Below are 18710 nucleotides of genomic sequence, written 5' to 3' on the forward strand. Positions count from 1 at the left end.
GGTAAATTGTACGTCTTAGACATGTGCAAAATGGCAGTGATGTTTTCATTTCACCTCTGTACACTAAAATATAAACAGACAATGAATACTTTTTTTCTATGCAGTTTGAAGATACATTAACATTTTTATGGGGTTACAAGGAAGTATAATAATTAGCGGTGGAGTTCTAGAAGAATATTTTTAAAATGTGTGTCAAGGCATAGTAGGGGTATGAATGTGTCAGAATTAGCTAAGGAAGGTTCTGTGAGAAGCTACATTTTCTTTTTCTTTTCTTTTTTTTTTTTTTTTTTCTGGAGACAGGGGCTGGCTCTGTCACCCAGACTGGATTGTAGTGGCGCCATCTTGGCTCACTGTGATCTCCGCCTCCCAGGCTCAAGCAATTCTCCTGCCTCAGCCACCCAAGTGGCTGGAACCACGGGTGCGCACCACCAAACCCAGATATTTTTAAGGAATTTTTTAGTAGAGATAGGGTTTCACCATGTTGCCCAGGCTGGTCTCGAATTCCTGAGCTCAGGCTACTGGCCTTCCTTGGCCTCCCAAAGTTGTGGGATTACAGGCGTGAGCCACAGTGCCCAGCCAGGAGCTACATTTTCTAGATTTTTTGTTCACATCCTCTAACTTGCTTCTCATAAGGGGAAGCCAAAGATTAGAATAAACTTCCAGGCCCTAGAATTAGACCTCTTAAGAAATCATTTATGTCCATTAGATTATTTCTGTTCGGTTTTTATTCTTTCCTATCACCAAGGAGGTTAATGTCTTCAACTCTCTGAGGAACTACACAAAGTTTACACTCAGAAAGCCCCTCCGCATGTCTACCCTGAATCTTTCTCGCTGCAGTTTAAATCACAGATGCTTCTGTGATTGCTTTAGTGGATGTGGATTGACCAAGTCATGGGGAATAAACTCCTGCTTTGTTTTCTTTTGAAGAAGGTTCTCCATCTTCAGACTATAGAGCTTCTTCTCAAATACCAGGTACTTTGTACCTTTCCATTGTATCATATACACATGGATGACTTTAGGAAATTGACTTTTAAAAAGTGAATGAAAAAGAGGAGTAACATAGATGTTCTGAAACAGAAGTGACAGGAGGAGAAAATAGAAAGTTATTTACTATTTTCAAAGCAACTAAGTAGAAAGGTTGATGAAAGAGAGAGAAAAAAGCTGTCACTGAATGATATTTCCATTGGAGGGGAAAATAGGTACCAACAAATGAAATTTGACTCATCTTTACAAGTTTCACTGAGCATGAAAATGTCCCTTTAAAATTTCCCATAAGCCATGGCTGGCTATGGGATTTTTCCAGTGCAAAGGGAATCTGAGTTCAGGAGGCCAGGGAATGCCAGGGGGAAAGGGATTTTCTGATACTCAGAAGACTCAGAGACTGTCAGTTTAAAAAATGAAAGTAATATAGAAGGGGCAAAGTGGCATTTATCATTCTATCTCTCCAGGCTCCTGTCTCTTTAATCAGCTAGCCTGATTTGCCCAGTAAATGATTCCTGAGAGTGTGTGTGCGTGTGTGTGTGTGTGCCCGCGCGCGTGTGTTGTAGCTCTGTCAATCCTTGGATTAGAACCAATGATTGCAGCTTGTAGGAGGGCTGTCCAGGGCCAGATTGTACAATGTGTCTCAGTGCCAGAGTATGAGTGGAGATAATTACGGAGAAGTCATACTCTCTCACACCCTCGGCTTTCTTGTTGTGTCCTTCAGCAAAACAGTGGATTTAAATCTCCTTGCACAAGCTTGAGAGCAACACAGTCTATCAGGAAAGAAAGAAAGAAAAAAACCGAACCTGACAAAAAAGAAGAAAAAGAAGAAGAAAAAAAATCATGAAAACCATCCAGCCAAAAATGCACAATTCTATCTCTTGGGCAATCTTCACGGGGCTGGCTGCTCTGTGTCTCTTCCAAGGTAAGAGCTTGCTATTGATTTGCCTTCGGTAGACCCAGGAATTGTACAGTGTGCTTTATAAGATTTGCAGACTCCCCGAGTCGGCTGTGCTGCGCTGTTTGCAGGTGGAGGAGAGAGCGTTTAGACAGCATGGCTGGGACTTCATTCTCCCGACTAGGCTGTGAGAATATTGATTTGATTCTGGCTGCTACCGGAATGGGGGAATATGTATGTGCATAAGTAAAATGTGTTTGGTGCTCCTGTTAGGACTGTGGTTGTGTGCTAGGCTCCCTGGCTTCATGCACATTCTTGCACACATACACAACGGAGCACACATGTAAGCAGGGGGAGATGACAGATTCGGAGGGCAACAGGGTTGCTAATGTGTTGCTTATGTGACTGGGAAGAAATTACAAGAGGAAACTTTAAATATCGGCCAGCGAACTTGCAAAGCTTTTAAAAGGAGCAAAGGGGAAAATGCAGGCTAGAAAGAATCAGGTGCTTCCTGTGAGGTTCTGGTCAGCGATCCAGCTGCAAGGGATGAGTCAATTTGCAGCAGTGGGGGACAACTGTATTAGTTTTAAGTGTGTTCGGGGGTGTGTTTGTGGCTGGGGTCGGAGGTGTGGATAACAATCAGATAAAAGCGAGGGGAGCCGGGGCTCTGAAATTCTAAAAAGCTTTTCGAAGTTGAAGGGAGAGAGGCAATAAGAGTCGAATGCTAATTTTCTGTTTATTTATCGGCTGAGCCGGGAGCCCTGGGGGCTGCAGCTGAGTGCAAGCTTTGATGTTCCCAGTGCTGTGTTCTGTGCATTCGGAATCGGCCTCCACCTTGAGTCCATTTGCTGCACCGTGCCTCCCCACACCCCATCCTGGCTCTCACGTCTGTTCGTTCCAGCAACAGAATTATCCACTAATCTTCTTGCTCCCACCTGCCCTGTCCTTTGGGGTAACTAGTTTGCCTCTTTTATATTAAACACAGCTAAAACTCGTAAGGATCGAGACAAGCTGAGAAACTTTCCCAGGGTGGCCCAGCAGGGCTCCGGGAGGAGGAGCCCTCTCTTGGGAGGTGAGGCTCAGTCCTATGCAGTTGTATTCCCAGAGGAAAGTTCCCTCTGACCCGGTGAAAAACGATGGGGAGTCCCACCCCCTCGCCCTCTTCTCCCCCTGCAATATGGAGTTCTCCTGATCTGGACTGAGTCCTGAGCTGTAGTCCTGCTGGCTCTTCTCCGAGGTTAGGATTTAGGGATTGCTGCTGTCCTCTTGACATAGGTTGCAGTGGCTGCAGTGTGGATCCATGTAAGGTGGGCAGAGAGACCAGGCTGGAAAGATCAAATGTGTACACCCTTGACTGGGGCTCGATGAAGAAGGCAAGGGGTGGGGACAGGAGGGATCTGTGTCGGATGATAAGGAAGTCCAAGGTGGTGAATCTTGCAGGGATGTCCATGATGTCGTCTGCTGCACCCAACCCCAGGAGGCATGGGCCTCAGGATCCCCTGCTGTCCCCTAGGGGCTTTGGTGGGTGTTTGAGTGAAGGGAATCAACTTGGAGGCATCCTCGATTGACTCCTCTTATATAATATGAAGCAGTATCAGTGTGTGTGTGTGTGCGTGCGTGTGTGTGCACCCTGCTTGTTCTGGGTGCACAAGAATGAAGTGGGGAAGCTGAGTTCAGGATCGGGCAGTTTCGGAAAAGCAGTTTCTGTGGGGGCTAACAGCAAAAATGAAAACTAAGCAGGCAAGGGGTAGGGTGAGGGGTCAGAGGTAGGGAGAGCGAAGGTCCCAAGCCCTCAGTCATTTCTATCTGTCCCGAGATCCATGTCTCTTCTGTCTGTAACATCAAACTGGAGACAATGACCAAACTTCCACCATCAACAGCCCTGCTGGCTGCATGCCAGGAGCCCCAGGGCCATACTAAATTTACATATAAATTAGCATACGTGATTTTTTTTTCATCAGAATAAATGCAGGGAAGCATAATATTTGCTCATACTTTGAATCGTCTCTGAATAGATGAGTAGCAAAGTGGTGGTGCCAATTTCTCTAAGGTGCCATCTGACTTTGTGGTCTTGTTCCTAACTTGGGGTAGGGGTGGTGGCAACAGCGCTATCTCAGACCTTATCACATTCTACCAAATCCTGAATTTCTCAAAAAGAATGATGGCCTTATTTGTGCTACCCTCACCCAGTCAGCCCTGAATGGGCTTCAGTGGTCGTAATAGAACAAGGCTGCCCAATTGTAACGCAGAACGACCCCCAAAGACCCGCATATTGCATGCCAGTCAGATGTGGCAAAGGTGATGTCTGTTTTCTCTTTCAGAGGAAGGAAGCTGAAGTCTGCCAGCTATCTCTTATCAAACTTGCAGAATTACTGAGGCAGCCCAGGTCTTGCCTGCAATAATCCACCCCTATTGCATTGACCCAGTGGGACTAGTTAGAATGCAGTACACATTCCAAGGCGATTTTTTCTTCTCCTCTGTTTTTGTTTTAAGCTGGTTCTTCCTAGAGCTGCTGCTTCCTGTGCCTCCTGCCTCTTGAAAAGGTGTCTGGTGCTAATGGCAGGTTAGGAACCCCTCCCTGATCTGCTCCTCCCCACAACCCAACCAGCAACCAAGATCCAGCTTAGGTAGGGAGGGGGGTTTTTGAGGGAATCAGCACCGATTAGTGACGCTGACAGGAGGGGGGATTAGCTCCCTGGGGCTCTGGCCCTAAGATACACCAGGGTTGACTAAGTAGAGGCATCTCTTTCCCGGGAGCAGACACTACAGAACTGTCCATTGCAGCACACCCACCGCCCACCTTCTGCCACTGAGAGCCTCTGAAAGGAATGGCTGCTTGTGCTGCAGCTTCCTCTTTCTAGAAAACCGACCATTTCTCCTTCGAAGGATTATTGTTTCTTTTAACACCTTCCGATTTGCTTGGCTAGGTTCCTCTCTTACCTTTCTCATTTCCTCACCTCTCCTCACATCCCGCATCCACTTAGCAGCTAGCTTGAGACACAGACAGGGCAGAGGAGAAGGAAAAGGTGCCTCGGCAAAGTTCACACTCCCCTTCGCGCAGCACCCAGGAGATGGGCGGTGGGCGCCGTTCGGCTGGGCAGGCCGGCCAGGTTCCTGCCATGCACAGTACACACGTGGTGCCAGCAGCAGCTTGAGCTGGGCAATGCTTCTGAGATTCAGGGGTGGCAGATGAGACCACAGCAATATCTACTGGCAAAGTGGAAACATCAGCCTGGGATGATGGGACCCTGGGCCTGACATAGGCATCGTGGGCTCTTGGAAGCATGGCAGTAAGGGGAGGGCGTCAGGGAGCCTCATCGAATGGAACCTGCCTGCCAGGCTTGGGGCTGCCAACTTGAGGCAAGTTCCTGGCAAGGTGTGCACAGTGGCACAAATGTAGCTCACCTCCGCCCTTTGTATTAGGAGGCCACCCCACCAATGGGGATGGCCGTCTGAGCATTCGCTCAAGCATGCCTGGAGAGTGTCTGCCCTGGCCGGCAGGTCTCGCTGCATGAAGACCATTCTTGAAACTGCAGCTTTAGTTACCAGGCACAGAGCCTGGTCCTGGTCCTGATTCTTCCCTTTTTTGGTTCCCTTAAAGCCAAATATAAGCCCCCAGATCTCGTCTTATCAGCTGCAATGTACAGTCCCTGACTTCTGTTCTTTCTCAGTAACCTCCTTCTATAGCGCTGGTTTTAATTCAGGCGTCCTGCATAGTGTCTTCAGGTGTGTCTCTTGGTTCCCTGCCTGAGGTGATAGGGTCTAGATTGCCTCCTGGCAGTTCCCTGGGTTCTGCTCTCTGCCTGCATGCTGTCTGCCAGGCTGGTACTGGCTCCTTTCCTGGATGGGCCAAACAACCTGGTGTTGATTTTAGCCAAAACTTGTGCCTTGGGATGAAGTGAGCTCTCTCAATATCCCAAGAAATGGCAGAATTTCTGAATCAATATGGGACACATGATTCTGACGTGTGCAGGAAACACATGCTGGAGAGATTTGTAATGCTCTTGCCATTCAATCATAGTAGAGGCACACTTTGGGTAGGATGAACAGGTCTGTGATTTGGCTTTTTTCCTAGTATTTTGGATTCAAGCTCATGATCTGCTTCTGCTCACAAACTAGAATGCTAAAGATTAACAAACAAACAAACAAACAAACAAAAAACCCACATTGCTCTCTCTCTTGCTGTAGCAGAGATCCTACAAATGCTTCACACACCCAGTATGCGTGGTCTCCAGGTTTCAAGCCATTTCTAGTGGTCTGAACATAGCTCCATGGGGGACATGTACATCTAAGCTCAAATTTCTCTGTTTTCTGTAGGGAAAAATCTCTCCCTCTGCGGGCCTATCTCCCCACCTGACCACCAGGCCGGGGAGCGACTCCCCTGGGTGTTGTAAGGACTCATTAATGCTTCTAACACTCCAAACATGTGGTGCTAAGTGGAACTCCATGCTGAGATTATATTTATGCAGTTTACTTCCTTTCTGCTCTATTGTCTTGTTACATGTTTACTTTATGTCTATAGTCATTTGAAATTCAATAAAACCAATTAAACATAAAAAAATGAAAGCATGCAGTAATAAAGAAGTCGATGGCATACAGTTTGGAAGGGTCAAAGGGTACCATCCTAGTGTGCCTAGAAGAATCTCCTCCCCATTGCCGGAGGGTGCTTCATCTTATCAGAGAGTGCACTGGGGAAGGGCAGAAGGGCTTTAGAAGGCACTTGCAGGGAGCATGCCTCCCATCCCTTTGCAAAAGGAGGCTTCAGTGTGGGACTGCAGCGTGAATGGTGGAGAGGGGGAGCACTAGGGAGGATGGAGCTGGAGGTAGGAGTTTCAGAAAAAATAGCTCTAATCTGGATTGGCAAAGGGTGGGAAAAAAAGAGCTCTGGCTTCTGCTTTGACTGATTTTGGTCAGTAACCTCTGAGAACTTTATTTTTTTTTTTTCTTTCATGTATGTATGTATGTATGTCTTTATTTATGCAACCCTCTGGATTAAGCCTGCTCTTGCTACCACTGCTTAAACTGAAAAGATATAGGAGTGCATCCATTTTCCTTCCCATTCTCTCTCCCTCCTTCCCTCCTTCTCTCCTTCTGCCCACTCCCCCTACTTCTCTGGTCTTCACCTTCTCTTTTTCTCTTTCCCTTTGTCTGTTTTCCTTTCATTTTTCCTTCTCCTCTATGGGAAAAGTAATTGATCAGTTGACAGATCTAGGTCAAGCTGGCAGGAGTTGCTCTGCTTCATGCAGGCTTGCCTAGGAGAAGGAGGGGAGAGCCTGTCTTCACAGTTCACAAGGAGCCCAGCTGATGTGATGGAAGCGGGGAGGGAGGCCAATGGACCATGGGCGAGTTCAGCCCTCCCCAAAAGGTTCTCTGGGATCCTATTAATTACAGAGTCTTCCATTATTTGGTATCTCTCACACTCTAATTTTCCATATCAAATTTATCTTTGCCTATTTCCTGCTTTTTTTCTCAGCTTCTATAAGCTGCCTGTTTCGGTTTTTCTTGTTCTTCTTTCTACTTGCCCCTCCTTTCTCTTCTCCTTTTCTACTGCTTCTAAAATCATGACAGGAGATCACAGAATCTCCTCTACTTAAGTCATATTAGAGAAATGGCCTTTTGTTTATTTGCAAGTGGAGAAACAGAAACCCTGCCAGAAGAGCTCTGTAAGTCATTTGCAAACTGCAAAACAAACCAACAAAGATTCACATTTTCATTGCGGAGAAGAGCGTATTTCAAGAGAGACTGTCAAGCTAAGAAATCAAATATTGGAAAACACATTCTTCAGCTCTGTTACTAAGGACATCTTAGGTTACTAAATTTGATTTTTTTTTTTTTTTTAGCTTCAGTGAGAGTGTTGCCCTTTGCGATAAGAAAAGACTGATCGAAAGACTGCTGGTTTTGGCTTTACTTCCTCATTCAAATTCACTCGCTAGTGGTGCTTCCTTTGCTCATCTTGGAAATGTCACCAAACTCTCACCCTAACACCAAATCCATCTGGTTGTTTATTTGTCCACTGGTTCAATCACATCCAAGTGTTTATTGAGTGTCTACTACATTCGGTGCATTGTTTTAGGTGCTGGAGATACAACAGCGATGAAAAACCAACTAACGGATAAGACCAAAGACCTAGTTGGGTCTCTCAGATTTGGCTTGGCTTGGCATCCTTTGTCATAAATGGAAAGCAACAACAGCAGTACCAGAAGCAAGGGTGGAGACTTCATGACACAGCCTCTGGCCTCCTGGGCAAATGATGACGGATGGCAGGAAAGTAACTAGCCCTCAATCCTTGTTTTGAGACAGGGGTTTGGGGAGAGGAGGTGCACACCCTGGCTCTGGGTTCTCATAACACAGAGATGCTGCCTTTGCTACTCCACACAACCTCTTGTAGAAAAGGAGATCATGGATGCCTTTGGTGTATATGGGATGGGGAACGCTGCTGTGAGTTCACTGTCTTTGTGGTCATTGTCTTGTGTGTTTGAGTTACTGGTTGATGCTGAACATCACTGTCACCTCTCTGGCCTCTCCACCTCCTTTATGCCCTGACTTCTGCACAGAACTGGAGGGCCAAGAAGATAAAAGGAGAATGCCAGATAAGGCCAGGGAAGAATTTGCCTCAGACAGCTTTTGTGGATGAGGCAAATACTATTCTTCTGACCTCTGGGAGGGATTCAGAATTCAGGGTAGAGCTAAGATAACCTCCTCTATGAGAACCCTTTTAATTTGCTACCCAATCATCACATCTTAATTTAGAGTTCCTGGAATAATACAAATGCATTATTAACAAAAGGAATTTCTTTGTTTTCTTCTGGTGGAATACAGTGTTTTGGGCGTCACATTGTGTAGTTGTTCTCCTACACACCCATCTTCTTTCAATCCATGGATTGTGTTTGCAGCACTGTGTGTACAGAGGTAACAAAGCTGCTCTGGCGCTCACGCTGTGTACTCTAGCTGCACCCTGAATGCTTTGGGAGGGCTGCTGCTATCTGCATTTCCATCACGGTGGTGGTGATCATGCCTAGGTTTTCTCATGAACAAGAACAGGTAATTACCTTTCTCATAAACCCATGATTCTTCCAAGTCCAGTGGTCTAGACCAATTATACATTGCCCAACTTGATCTCAGAAGTCAGAATGATCCTCAGCGGGTAGGTGCAATCTGTATTTATTTGCAATACTCTGTCTGAAAGCCAGTGGTTTGCAAACTTGCCATACCATAGAATCACCTGGGGAACTTTATAAAAATACCAATGTCTGGACCCTATCACAGACCAATTAAATCAGAATCCCTTTGAATGGGACCCTACACTGATATTTTTAAGAGCTCTCCAAGAAGGCCTAATCTGCAGTCAGGTTGAAAAGTGTACCTCTAAAGCCATCTGAACATGTTCAAAGACCTTGGGTAAGACACATCCCCTATATGGGCTTCAGTTTTCTCACTCTAAAATAAAACACTTGGACTAAGAGATTTTCAAGTCTCATTCCAAGTTCAACATTTGGCAATACTGCAAATAGTCTTTTTGAGTATAGTTATTGATAGGTAGTGGTGCTAAAAGAAAATACTCAGCACCAGCCTCTGCCTGCAGGAAGGTAAGAATATAAACAGCATCACAGATGAATGAACAGAGTCAGAACATGTAAATGGTGTGTGTGCGTGCAAACTCTACGTGCTATCTCATATATATGATGTTGTGTATTCATATATGCATGCATTTATTTACCTATAAAGCATCCTTAGAATGGAAGGAAAGGATTAACTTGTCATGGATAGGGGGAATAGAACTGATAATGACTCTCAATTGATCAGTTCCTAAGCCTTCCTACAAGAGAAATTCAGAAGGCATTTGATTGAGGGTCAAAAAGGAATGTGATTGAGCTGGATTGGAGAGTGCTCAGCAACGACAAGCCTTAGAAGAAGCTCCATCCTGAGGTGTGAGAATTACATATTTCTCTTCTACCTAGCCTCCCTGCCCCTCCCCAGGAATCAGTTATCAAGCTGCATTGCTTCCATTGCTCCCTCCTTCTCATGGTCAATAAAGACTCATGCTCAGAACCTCAATGACAATTTTGCAGCTTCATATGTTAGGTAGAAGTGATGCTGGCTCCACTCACATGGCCGGGACAGCTCCTGTGGTGTATGCCGGAGTGAAAACTTGTTTGTTTTCTGATGGAGTCAGCAGATCTAAGAGGCACATTAGAACAGGGCTACTGGCAGATTTGTGCCAAGTTTAGTCTCTGGGTAACCCACACACCCACCTGGCTCCCCAGAGTGTTCATACTGCTGTGCCAGACAACCCCTGATTCACAACCAGCTCAGGCTGGGAGGGAGGCTCAGAGGGACTTTCAAGATACTTTATTTCAGGTCCTCTTTTGGGCTCTGACCCCTCAACAGTGCAGCTGCAGTGGTCCTCCAGCCTCTATCTCCAGTGATAGGAACTTGCATCTCTTCAGAAGTCCATTGCATCTGACTGTCAGATTTCAGGAAGACAGGAGGATGGGAAGAAGAGGCAGGGGAAGAGGAAGGAGAAGGAGATTCTGCCTTCTTATAGAATCCAGCCACATGTCCTGTATCTGGAGAGTGATTATGACATAGCGGCTCCTAACACAGCAGCTCCAGGACCAGATGGCCTTGAGCCAAACCTGGGTCTGCCTCTTTCTGGTTTGAGATCTGTGGCAATTGAATCAACCTCTGTACAACTCAGCTCCTCTTCAATAAGATAGAGATAATTATAGGACTTACCTTGTAAGGTTATTTTAAGGAATAAATAAGTTAATGCAAATAAAGTGTTTGAATACTGCCTTGTACATAGTAAGCTCTCAATAAATATTACCTAATTCTACTACCCACAGGACTGGTCTAGTTTTTCTACATGACTGTTTTCAAATATTTGAAACTGTGATTTCCTCCCTTTCTCCCCTGAATCTCCTCTTTACTAGGTTAAATATTCCAAGGTTTGCCTCCTATTTTCTATAAAATCATCCATTAACAGAGTGCTGGTGGTTCTTCTCTAGAGTTGTTCCGCTTCCTCTGCATCCTTCTTCCAGTCTTCTCCCAGTGTGTCCTGGTAGCCCAGCATATTAGAGCCCAGCATATTATAGCTTCTCCTGATTCCAAATCCAAGTAGAATGAAGTCTCAGCTCTCTGGCAAGGCATGTGAAATCCTAAGGGTCTGTCCTCAGTTTGCCTCTCTCCCAAACTGAGGCACTCCCTGCTCCATGGCCTCTTTGGGGTTTCCTGTTGCTCCCTCTGTAAAGCACATGAGCATGCTGTTCCTTTGGCTTATGCTCAGGCCCTACCCTGCCCCTCTCTACCTAGAAAATGCTTTTGATATTTTCAGACTGAATTCAAAGTTCAGTACCCTTTCCTTTGAGTCTTTTTTTTTTTTTTTGAGATGGAGTCTCCTGCCTAGGCTTCAGATGCAATGGTGCCATCTCAGCTCACCTCAACCTCCGCCTCCCGGGTTCAAGCGATTCTCCTGCCTCAGCCTCCAGAGTAGCTGGGATTACAGGCATGTGCCACCATGCCCAGCTAATTTTTTTCTATTTTTACTAGAGATGGGATTTCTCCATGTTGGTCAGGCTGGTCTTGAACTCCTGACATCAGGTGATCCGCCCGCCTCAGCCTCTCAAAGTGCTGGGATTACAGGCGTGAGCTACCGTGCCCAGCTGAGTCTTCTTACTCCTTCTCTTATGCTTGCCTTGCACTTTTTCTTACCTTTACTGTTCATATCCACAACCTGTTAGTGTAGGTGACCTATTTACATGTCTGTCTCCCCTTACCAGGCTGTGGGCTCCAGAAGGGCCAGAACAATCTTATTTATCTTTATATACCTAGTACACATAGCACAGCCCCTGGGACAAATGTGACACTCAGTGTTTATGGATGAAAGGAAGGGAGGAAGACCTGAGATCCCACTAGGTATTTCAGCTGCCCTGTAACTCTGTCGACTCAAGGTGAGCTATTGTTCATTCAACTCTTCCTTATCGTTTGCCTGAGTTGTTTCAATAGGTATGCAAGAGCCTGACCTCAGAACTTACCCTTTCTATTATAAAGCCATTTTCTTAGATTCAACTCATCTCTTCTTTCTGACAAATATTTTTTTTAGATCCTAAATCTTTTTTTCCCATATATTAGTAATCCCTCCTGGCTGTAATCAATAATAAACCAGATGTTATGGATACCTATGTAGTAGTACTTGTGGAGCTCAGTATTTCAGGCTAAATGGACCCAAGAGTGGAAAAGTCATTCTAATGGTGAACTGCTCAGATCAGTAGGGGAAGGGGGAAGAACTTACGCTCTACATCTATGTGAGGTGCTGGCATCAGAGGGAAGAATGGGGACAGGGAAGGTTGAACCTAAGAAAAGAGGAGAATGACTGGATGAATTCATCTAGTTGGAGAAGGTGAAGTGGTCCAGTGTTTTTTAGCTGTTTCTCCAAATCTAGTCTCTCTTCCACAAAGCTGTCCACTAGAGTACTTGACTTTCTTCCTGAACAGTCAAGAGGAAACTCAGCCCAGTCATGGAATGGATTAATCAACAGCTTTTTTTCTCAATGCAACTGGTGATACATGAATATTTATAGTTGGATAAACCATTTTGCTAATTCTGAAGACAAATAAGAATTAACTAATCATTCTACATTTCCTCTTCCTTTTCCATGAAAACTTCCTAATAAAAGGATCTAAATGCCATATTGTCATTTTTTCCCATTATTTTTTCATACTGCTAACTCCTTGTCCAAGGTCAAATAATTTAATAATTAAATCCAGAAGCTTTTTCATGGACTCCTAGAGTTGTGAGATACCGTGGCATTTCACTTGCCCTGTCTCCTCCCCAAGGCAACAATACCATCTGAACTGTGTTGATTAATTCCTGCTCAAGAACTCCAGAGATTTCTAGTGACCAGACACTCACTACCTGAGTTGTGGCTCTCAGTTCTGGCTGCCTATCAGAATCACCTCTGGAGATTGTTATAAAGCAGATGCCCAGGTCTGACTCTCAAAAATTCTCCTGGCACAGGTCAGAATAGGGCAAGTTCATCTCTATTCCAAAAGAACAGCAGATGATTCTATTGGGAAGTACAGCTAAGCATAACTGATGTTAACACTCTTTTTCATAGCTGATAAACTATGTGAGAAAGCACTTTGCAATTCTGGCAGGCATTCTTGATGCCTCCTCAATATCAATTCTATCCTTCTCTTTTGAAATAGTACTCTAAATTTTTTCATAGTAAGAATATGCCCATTTAAAATACTCAACTTCCAGATTCTGTTATAACATATGGTCATATACTGCGGTTCAGGCCAATGGGATACAAGCATAAGATGACTGGGTACAGTGTGGAGGGTTGTACTTGGATGGCCTGTGCTTTTTGGACTTTATTATTTTCCCTTCTTGACTGGGAGACTGGGATCCTTCCTGGAGGTGCAGGATCCCACTTACAAACAGGAGGACAAAGAACACATATCAAGAATGACAGAGAAGGATGCTTGTAGGTCAAACCACATGGACTTGCTGTTTGGGTAAATAAAAAATAATTGAGTATAGGTAATTTCATATATCTCAAACTGATAGGGGGAACTCAGGTTCAAGATGACATAGCAGTTGTACCAGCTCTAGAATGCATAGTTATAAAGTTATCATCACTTGTGAAAAAAAAAATCTCCATTTAATTAGTTTTCTTTTCCTTGCAGCTGAATACAATCCTAATGAATCTATGTGGAACAAAACTTTGCCCCTCCCTAAGTTTTGCCTTTAGAGCTATCAGGATAGAAGTAATAGTGTATGATCCACTTTCTAAGAGATGACTATCATAGACCCTACTTATCTTATCGTGGCATCCTTCGTTCTTTCTTGTGATCATCGCATGGCACAGTTTCTGGAGCACTAATCATCCTGATCATTATCTTTGAAACATGACCAGTTTGATAATGATCAACTGAAAAGGTTTTGCCAGAGCAGACTCTGCCAGCTGTAGTCTGACTGGCAAAGTAGAAAGTGAACTGTTACTTAGCAGATTTTGGACTTTATAGTTACATAGGTTCATTCAATTATTGTGTTAGTTTCATTCTTTTTTTCGGATATGCCACATCCTTGGCTCATTTTGAGGCTGTATTTTTTCCTCTCACAAAATAACTGATTCCATAAGACCTTGCCTATGCTTGCTCACAGGTGATCTTCTCTAAATGATCTTTTTAAACACTTAAAACTTTATTGCCCCTGTGTCCATTGTTTAAATCCATTGAGATTATTTTTCGATCCCGATGAGATGTCTTCATCAGCTTTTTGTTATCTCCAAATGATACAGACATGACATCTCCACATCATTGAATCTAATGATAAAAGAACAACATAATCGATCTGAAAGCATGGCCAGGTGCTTACTTACATTTATATTTCATCCACTTTAGAATTATTTGTTCAGACCATACTAGGTATTAGGCATACACAACAACAAAGCAGGCATAGTTCCTGCACTCAGTTAGATAGACAAGTGACTACCACGTGGTAAGTGCTAGAATAAAAGCAGGTAAGTTTGCTATGGCAGCATTTGGGAGACTTTTCAGGACAGGAAAGTTCTCTGGAAGGAAGATATGTTAAAGCTGAGAGATAAAGGTGAATAGATTTAACCAGGTGAGAAGAGAGATGAGTGTTACAAGTGGAAGAAACTACATATGCTAAGGTCTACAGGGAAGAGAGCATGGTAGGAGTTCAGAATTCTGAAATCAAATATGGCTAGATTGAGTGTGTTTGTATGGGGTGATGGGAGGAGGAATGTAGGTGGAAAGACAAGAGGTATATGTAGAGAGGTAGGTAGAGGTCAGGGCTAGAACTGTTTCCATTGAAGATTTTATACTGAGGGAAAAGGGTGCATTGAAGGGTTGTATGCTTGAGAGTAACATGACCACACTTGCAGTTGTAGTGGCCAAACAACATGATTTGGGTTGTGAAAATGGTAATGTGTCACTCTAATTACAATATGGGAAATGAATTGAAGTTGGGCAAGACTAGAGGAAAGGGAGCCTCCTAAGGGACGTTGCAACCAGTTAGGCACGAGGTCACCAGAGTGACAGTTGCAGAGAAGGAGAGACATGGGGGCATTCAAAAGTTGTGGAGGTAGAAGGGTTAAGACTTGGAGATGGACGGGGAAGAAGGGGATAAGTAATAAAGAAAGTGTAAGAGGACTTCTGTTTTCTAAGTGAATGGCTTAGAGGTGGGTTTTAGAGAGATAGTAATTAATGCAATTTGGGTCATGATGGGTTTAACAGTAGCTTTCCAATATGAGGTTAGCTAGATGGATCTGAAACTCTGGGTATGAAAAAAGACAGTCTTCAACACAGATACAACTAATTACCCAGGGAGAGAGTAAGGAATACATAAAAAAGAATTGAGGGCAAACACTAGTCTTTAAAGGCTGGGAGGAGAAGGGATCTGGAAAAGCAGATTGACAAAAAGTGGACAAATACATAGGAGAAAAATCTGGAAAGCATGAGGCCATCAAGGCCAAATGATGTAAATTTGAGGAAGGCAGGAATGTCAGCAGTGTCAAATGTTTCTAAAGGATCAAGGGAGATTATACTTAGTTGCAATAATCTCTTCCGTGTTCTTGGGGATAACAGTTTTGTGGGGCGGAACAATGGGGTGGGGATACAAATAGAAAGAAGAAGTGGAGTCAGAAAATGAGTGTAATTATTTCAAAAGGTTTTCTAATTTAAAGAGAGAGAGAGAGAGTGAGTGAGATGGGCAAGGGCCAGGGAAGGAGAGGCAAGAAGGAGGATGTGGTGATGGCTGGCCAGGTGAGGCCCTCAGGGAATACAAACAGGTGGGAGGAGTGGCGAATCCTGAGAATAGGTACAGAAAGGAGTCTTGAAAAGAAGAAGAAAGACTGCTTCCATTACTCTTTAAAGTGAGGAAGGAGAGAAGTGTTTGAGAATATGCATTATGATTAGATTCAGCTGCAAATGACAAAAATGATGCAATTAGAGTGGCTTAAATAACGTAATCTGTATCCCTCTGGTCACGGAAATACTCTACTTTGTCTGTTCGTGGCTAGTGAGGTGTTCCCCAAACTCAGGCACCCAGGCCTTTCTGCCATCTGGACCTGTTGCCCATGGCCTTGCCTCCACAGTCTAAGGCGGCAGCATCTGTGTGCCAGAGTGGAATGAGGGAGAGATGAAGAAGAGGCAGGAGGTACCCAGGCATTGCCCCCTGCAGATGCTCCTGGAGGCCATCACGTGGCATCCTTGCTCACCTCCTCTTGGCCAGGACTCAGCCACATCGCCATACCTAAGTAGAAGAGCGTGTGGGAGACTCACAATCCCCTGTGGATGATCACATGCCCAGACAAAGTCAGGGGCCTACCACCACGGAAAGAGGGATGGACATTAAGAAACTATTGGTGTGTCACATGAAAGGAGGAAAAAGTAGTATTCCCTTGATAAGGATGGAAGAGGCCCTCAAGTCCATAGGGTACACATATGGTTAAGGCAATTCTACCATAAAACCATGATGTTTCAATATCACTAGTCATTAGGGAACCACAAATGAAAACCACAATGAGGTACAACTTCACACCCATTAGGATATCACTGATGAAATAAAAAAGGAAAATAAATATTGGTGAGGATGTGGAGAAACTGAAACCATTGTGCGTTGCTGGTGGGAATGTAAAGTGATGCAACCACAGTGGAAAGAGTTTGGGGGTTTCTCAAAAAGCTAAACAGGCTGGGCTCAGTGGTTCCTGCCTATAGTCCTAGCACTCTGGGAGGCTGAAGCTGGAGGATTGCTTAAGCCCAACAGTTCATGACCAGCCTGGGCAATATAGAAAAATCTCATCTCTACAAAAAAATTTTTTAAAAATTATCCAGGCACAGAGGTGCACACCTGTAGTCCCATCTACTCAGGGGGCTGAAGTGAGAAGATTGCCTTGAACCCAAAAATTCAAGGCTGCAGTGAGCTATGATTGCACCACCGCACTCCAGCCTGCACAGCAGAGCAAGACTCAGTGTCTAAACGAAACAAAATAAAACAGAACAACATTAAACATACCAAATCAGTCAGTGAATTGGAAAAAAATAAGCTAAACATGGAATTACCATATGACTCAGCAATTCTACTCCTGGGTATATATTCAACAGAATGGAAAGCAGGGCCTCAAACAGGTATTTATACATCAATGTTCATAGCAGCATTATTCACAATAGTGAAGGTAGAAACAACCCAAGTGTCCATCATCAACAAATAGATAAACACAATGAGGTCTATGCATAAATGAGTATTACTCAGTTGTAAAAGGGAAGGCAATTCTGACACATGCTGCAGCATGGATGAACTTTGAAACCATTATGCTAAGTGAAATGAGCCAGACACCAAAGGACCGATAAGGTATGATTCCACTTACACGAAGTACCTAGGGTCGGCAAATTCATGGAGAGGCTATCAGGGGCTTGTGGGAGGAGGGAAACAGGGAGTGATTTAATGGTCACAGAGTTTCTGTTTGGGATGCTGAGAAAGTTCTGGAAATGAATGGCAGTGATAGTTACATAATATTGTAAACATACTCAATGCCACTTAATGGTACACTTAGAAATGGTTAAAAGGGTGAATTTTATTTCATGCGTATTTTACTAGAATAGACAAATGAAAATTAACAAAAGAGATAATCAGCTGTCTGTGGTGTAGGAAGCAGGCAGGTAAACGTGTAAGCTTGGTGGCAGGAAGTTAAAGGAGTTTGCATTTGCTGGCTTTTATTTGCCCTGAGTATATTGCAGGGAAAATAGTGTGTGTTTGCACACACCTATGTCCAGGTCCACATGTTTGTGTCCATATACCTGCAGCCTGGTTTTTCCAAGAAAGCAAAAAGGACTAAGCCAGTTGCTTGTGTAATGGGAGAGACAGCTGATGAGTGAACCAGAGAATCCTGTGCAGTATTAATCACTTTTCCCTCATGCCACTGTCTTTTCTCTGGACTTTAACTAAAAATATAATCTACCCCAGTCTTCTTTCTTTATCCCTTTTTTTGATTCTGGTCCTACCATTTAGGGCCGTCTCCCAAACATATCCAGAGCTCACCACTTACTCCTTTCTTGCATTGCCTTTTTAAGGAATTAAAAAGATATGTTTTTATCTTTACAAATTACAAAGCTTATTATATCAAATACATTTCTTAATCTCCACATCAATCAGAATATCCTTTCTCATCCCAGTCTATCATTAACTTTAGGGGCTGAGTTTTTTCCCCAAGCCCTTATTTTCCTCATCTTTCAAATAGGATATTTGAATTTCCTTGGAAGGTAGTTTCCACATTTAACTGAATTAACTGTGTGAAAACTTTCGGCACTCAATTCATATTGCAAAATTAAAAGCCAATGTTTTTGAAGCTCGCTGACAGCACAGGTACTCGTGACTGGACCTCCCTATCAAAGTCATCTGCTTCCCTTTCTTGGCGCTCTCTCTCTCTCTCTCTCTCTCTCTCTCTCTCTCTCTCTCTCTCTCTCTCTCTCTCCCTCTCCCTCGCTCTGTCCCCAGCACTCCCCTCTTCACTCTGCTCCATCGCCCCACCAAACACTGAACACTGGTGCCCTTCCACAGCTCCATACCTTTGCAGGAGCTGCTCTCTAACGGAAATGTTCTTCCTGCAGGATCAGGACAGTGGAACACTGTACATTCTCATCTTAGTTATGAGTGATGATGGAGTAAATAAGACCAGGAAAAGAATTTAAGAGGCTGAGAAAGGAGAACAACAATAGCAGAAGAGGGTGCCTTTAGTTAACAACAAAGTACTATATATTTCAAAACAGCTAGAAGGCTTGAAATGTTTCTCCCAAGTAGGACC

At 44.0% G+C, this 18710-nt stretch overlaps 1 protein-coding gene and 1 pseudogene across 7 annotated transcripts in view; both read left to right on the top strand.

The window, feature by feature from the left end:
- The first annotated feature begins 1527 nt into the window (after positions 1-1527).
- The window catches only part of NTM (neurotrimin), a 970591-nt gene continuing 953408 nt past the window's right edge, over positions 1528-18710 (top strand). For 2 of the 7 annotated variants that reach the window (XM_024347489.3, XM_016922301.4), the window contains exon 1: positions 1528-1906. Coding sequence is in view for 4 of the 7 variants with exons in the window: in XM_016922301.4 (XP_016777790.1) it covers positions 1825-1906 (82 nt within the window). In the remaining 3 variants the exon portion in view is untranslated. The remainder of the gene's footprint in view (positions 1907-18710) is intronic. The other 5 variants (XM_024347488.3, XM_016922305.4, XM_024347490.3 and 2 more) reach the window with 4 other exon arrangements.
- Positions 16277-16391, top strand: LOC112204915 (U6atac minor spliceosomal RNA; annotated as a pseudogene).

This window comes from Pan troglodytes, chromosome 9 (genome assembly GCF_028858775.2).
Source record: "Pan troglodytes isolate AG18354 chromosome 9, NHGRI_mPanTro3-v2.0_pri, whole genome shotgun sequence".
NCBI lineage: Eukaryota > Metazoa > Chordata > Mammalia > Primates > Hominidae > Pan > Pan troglodytes.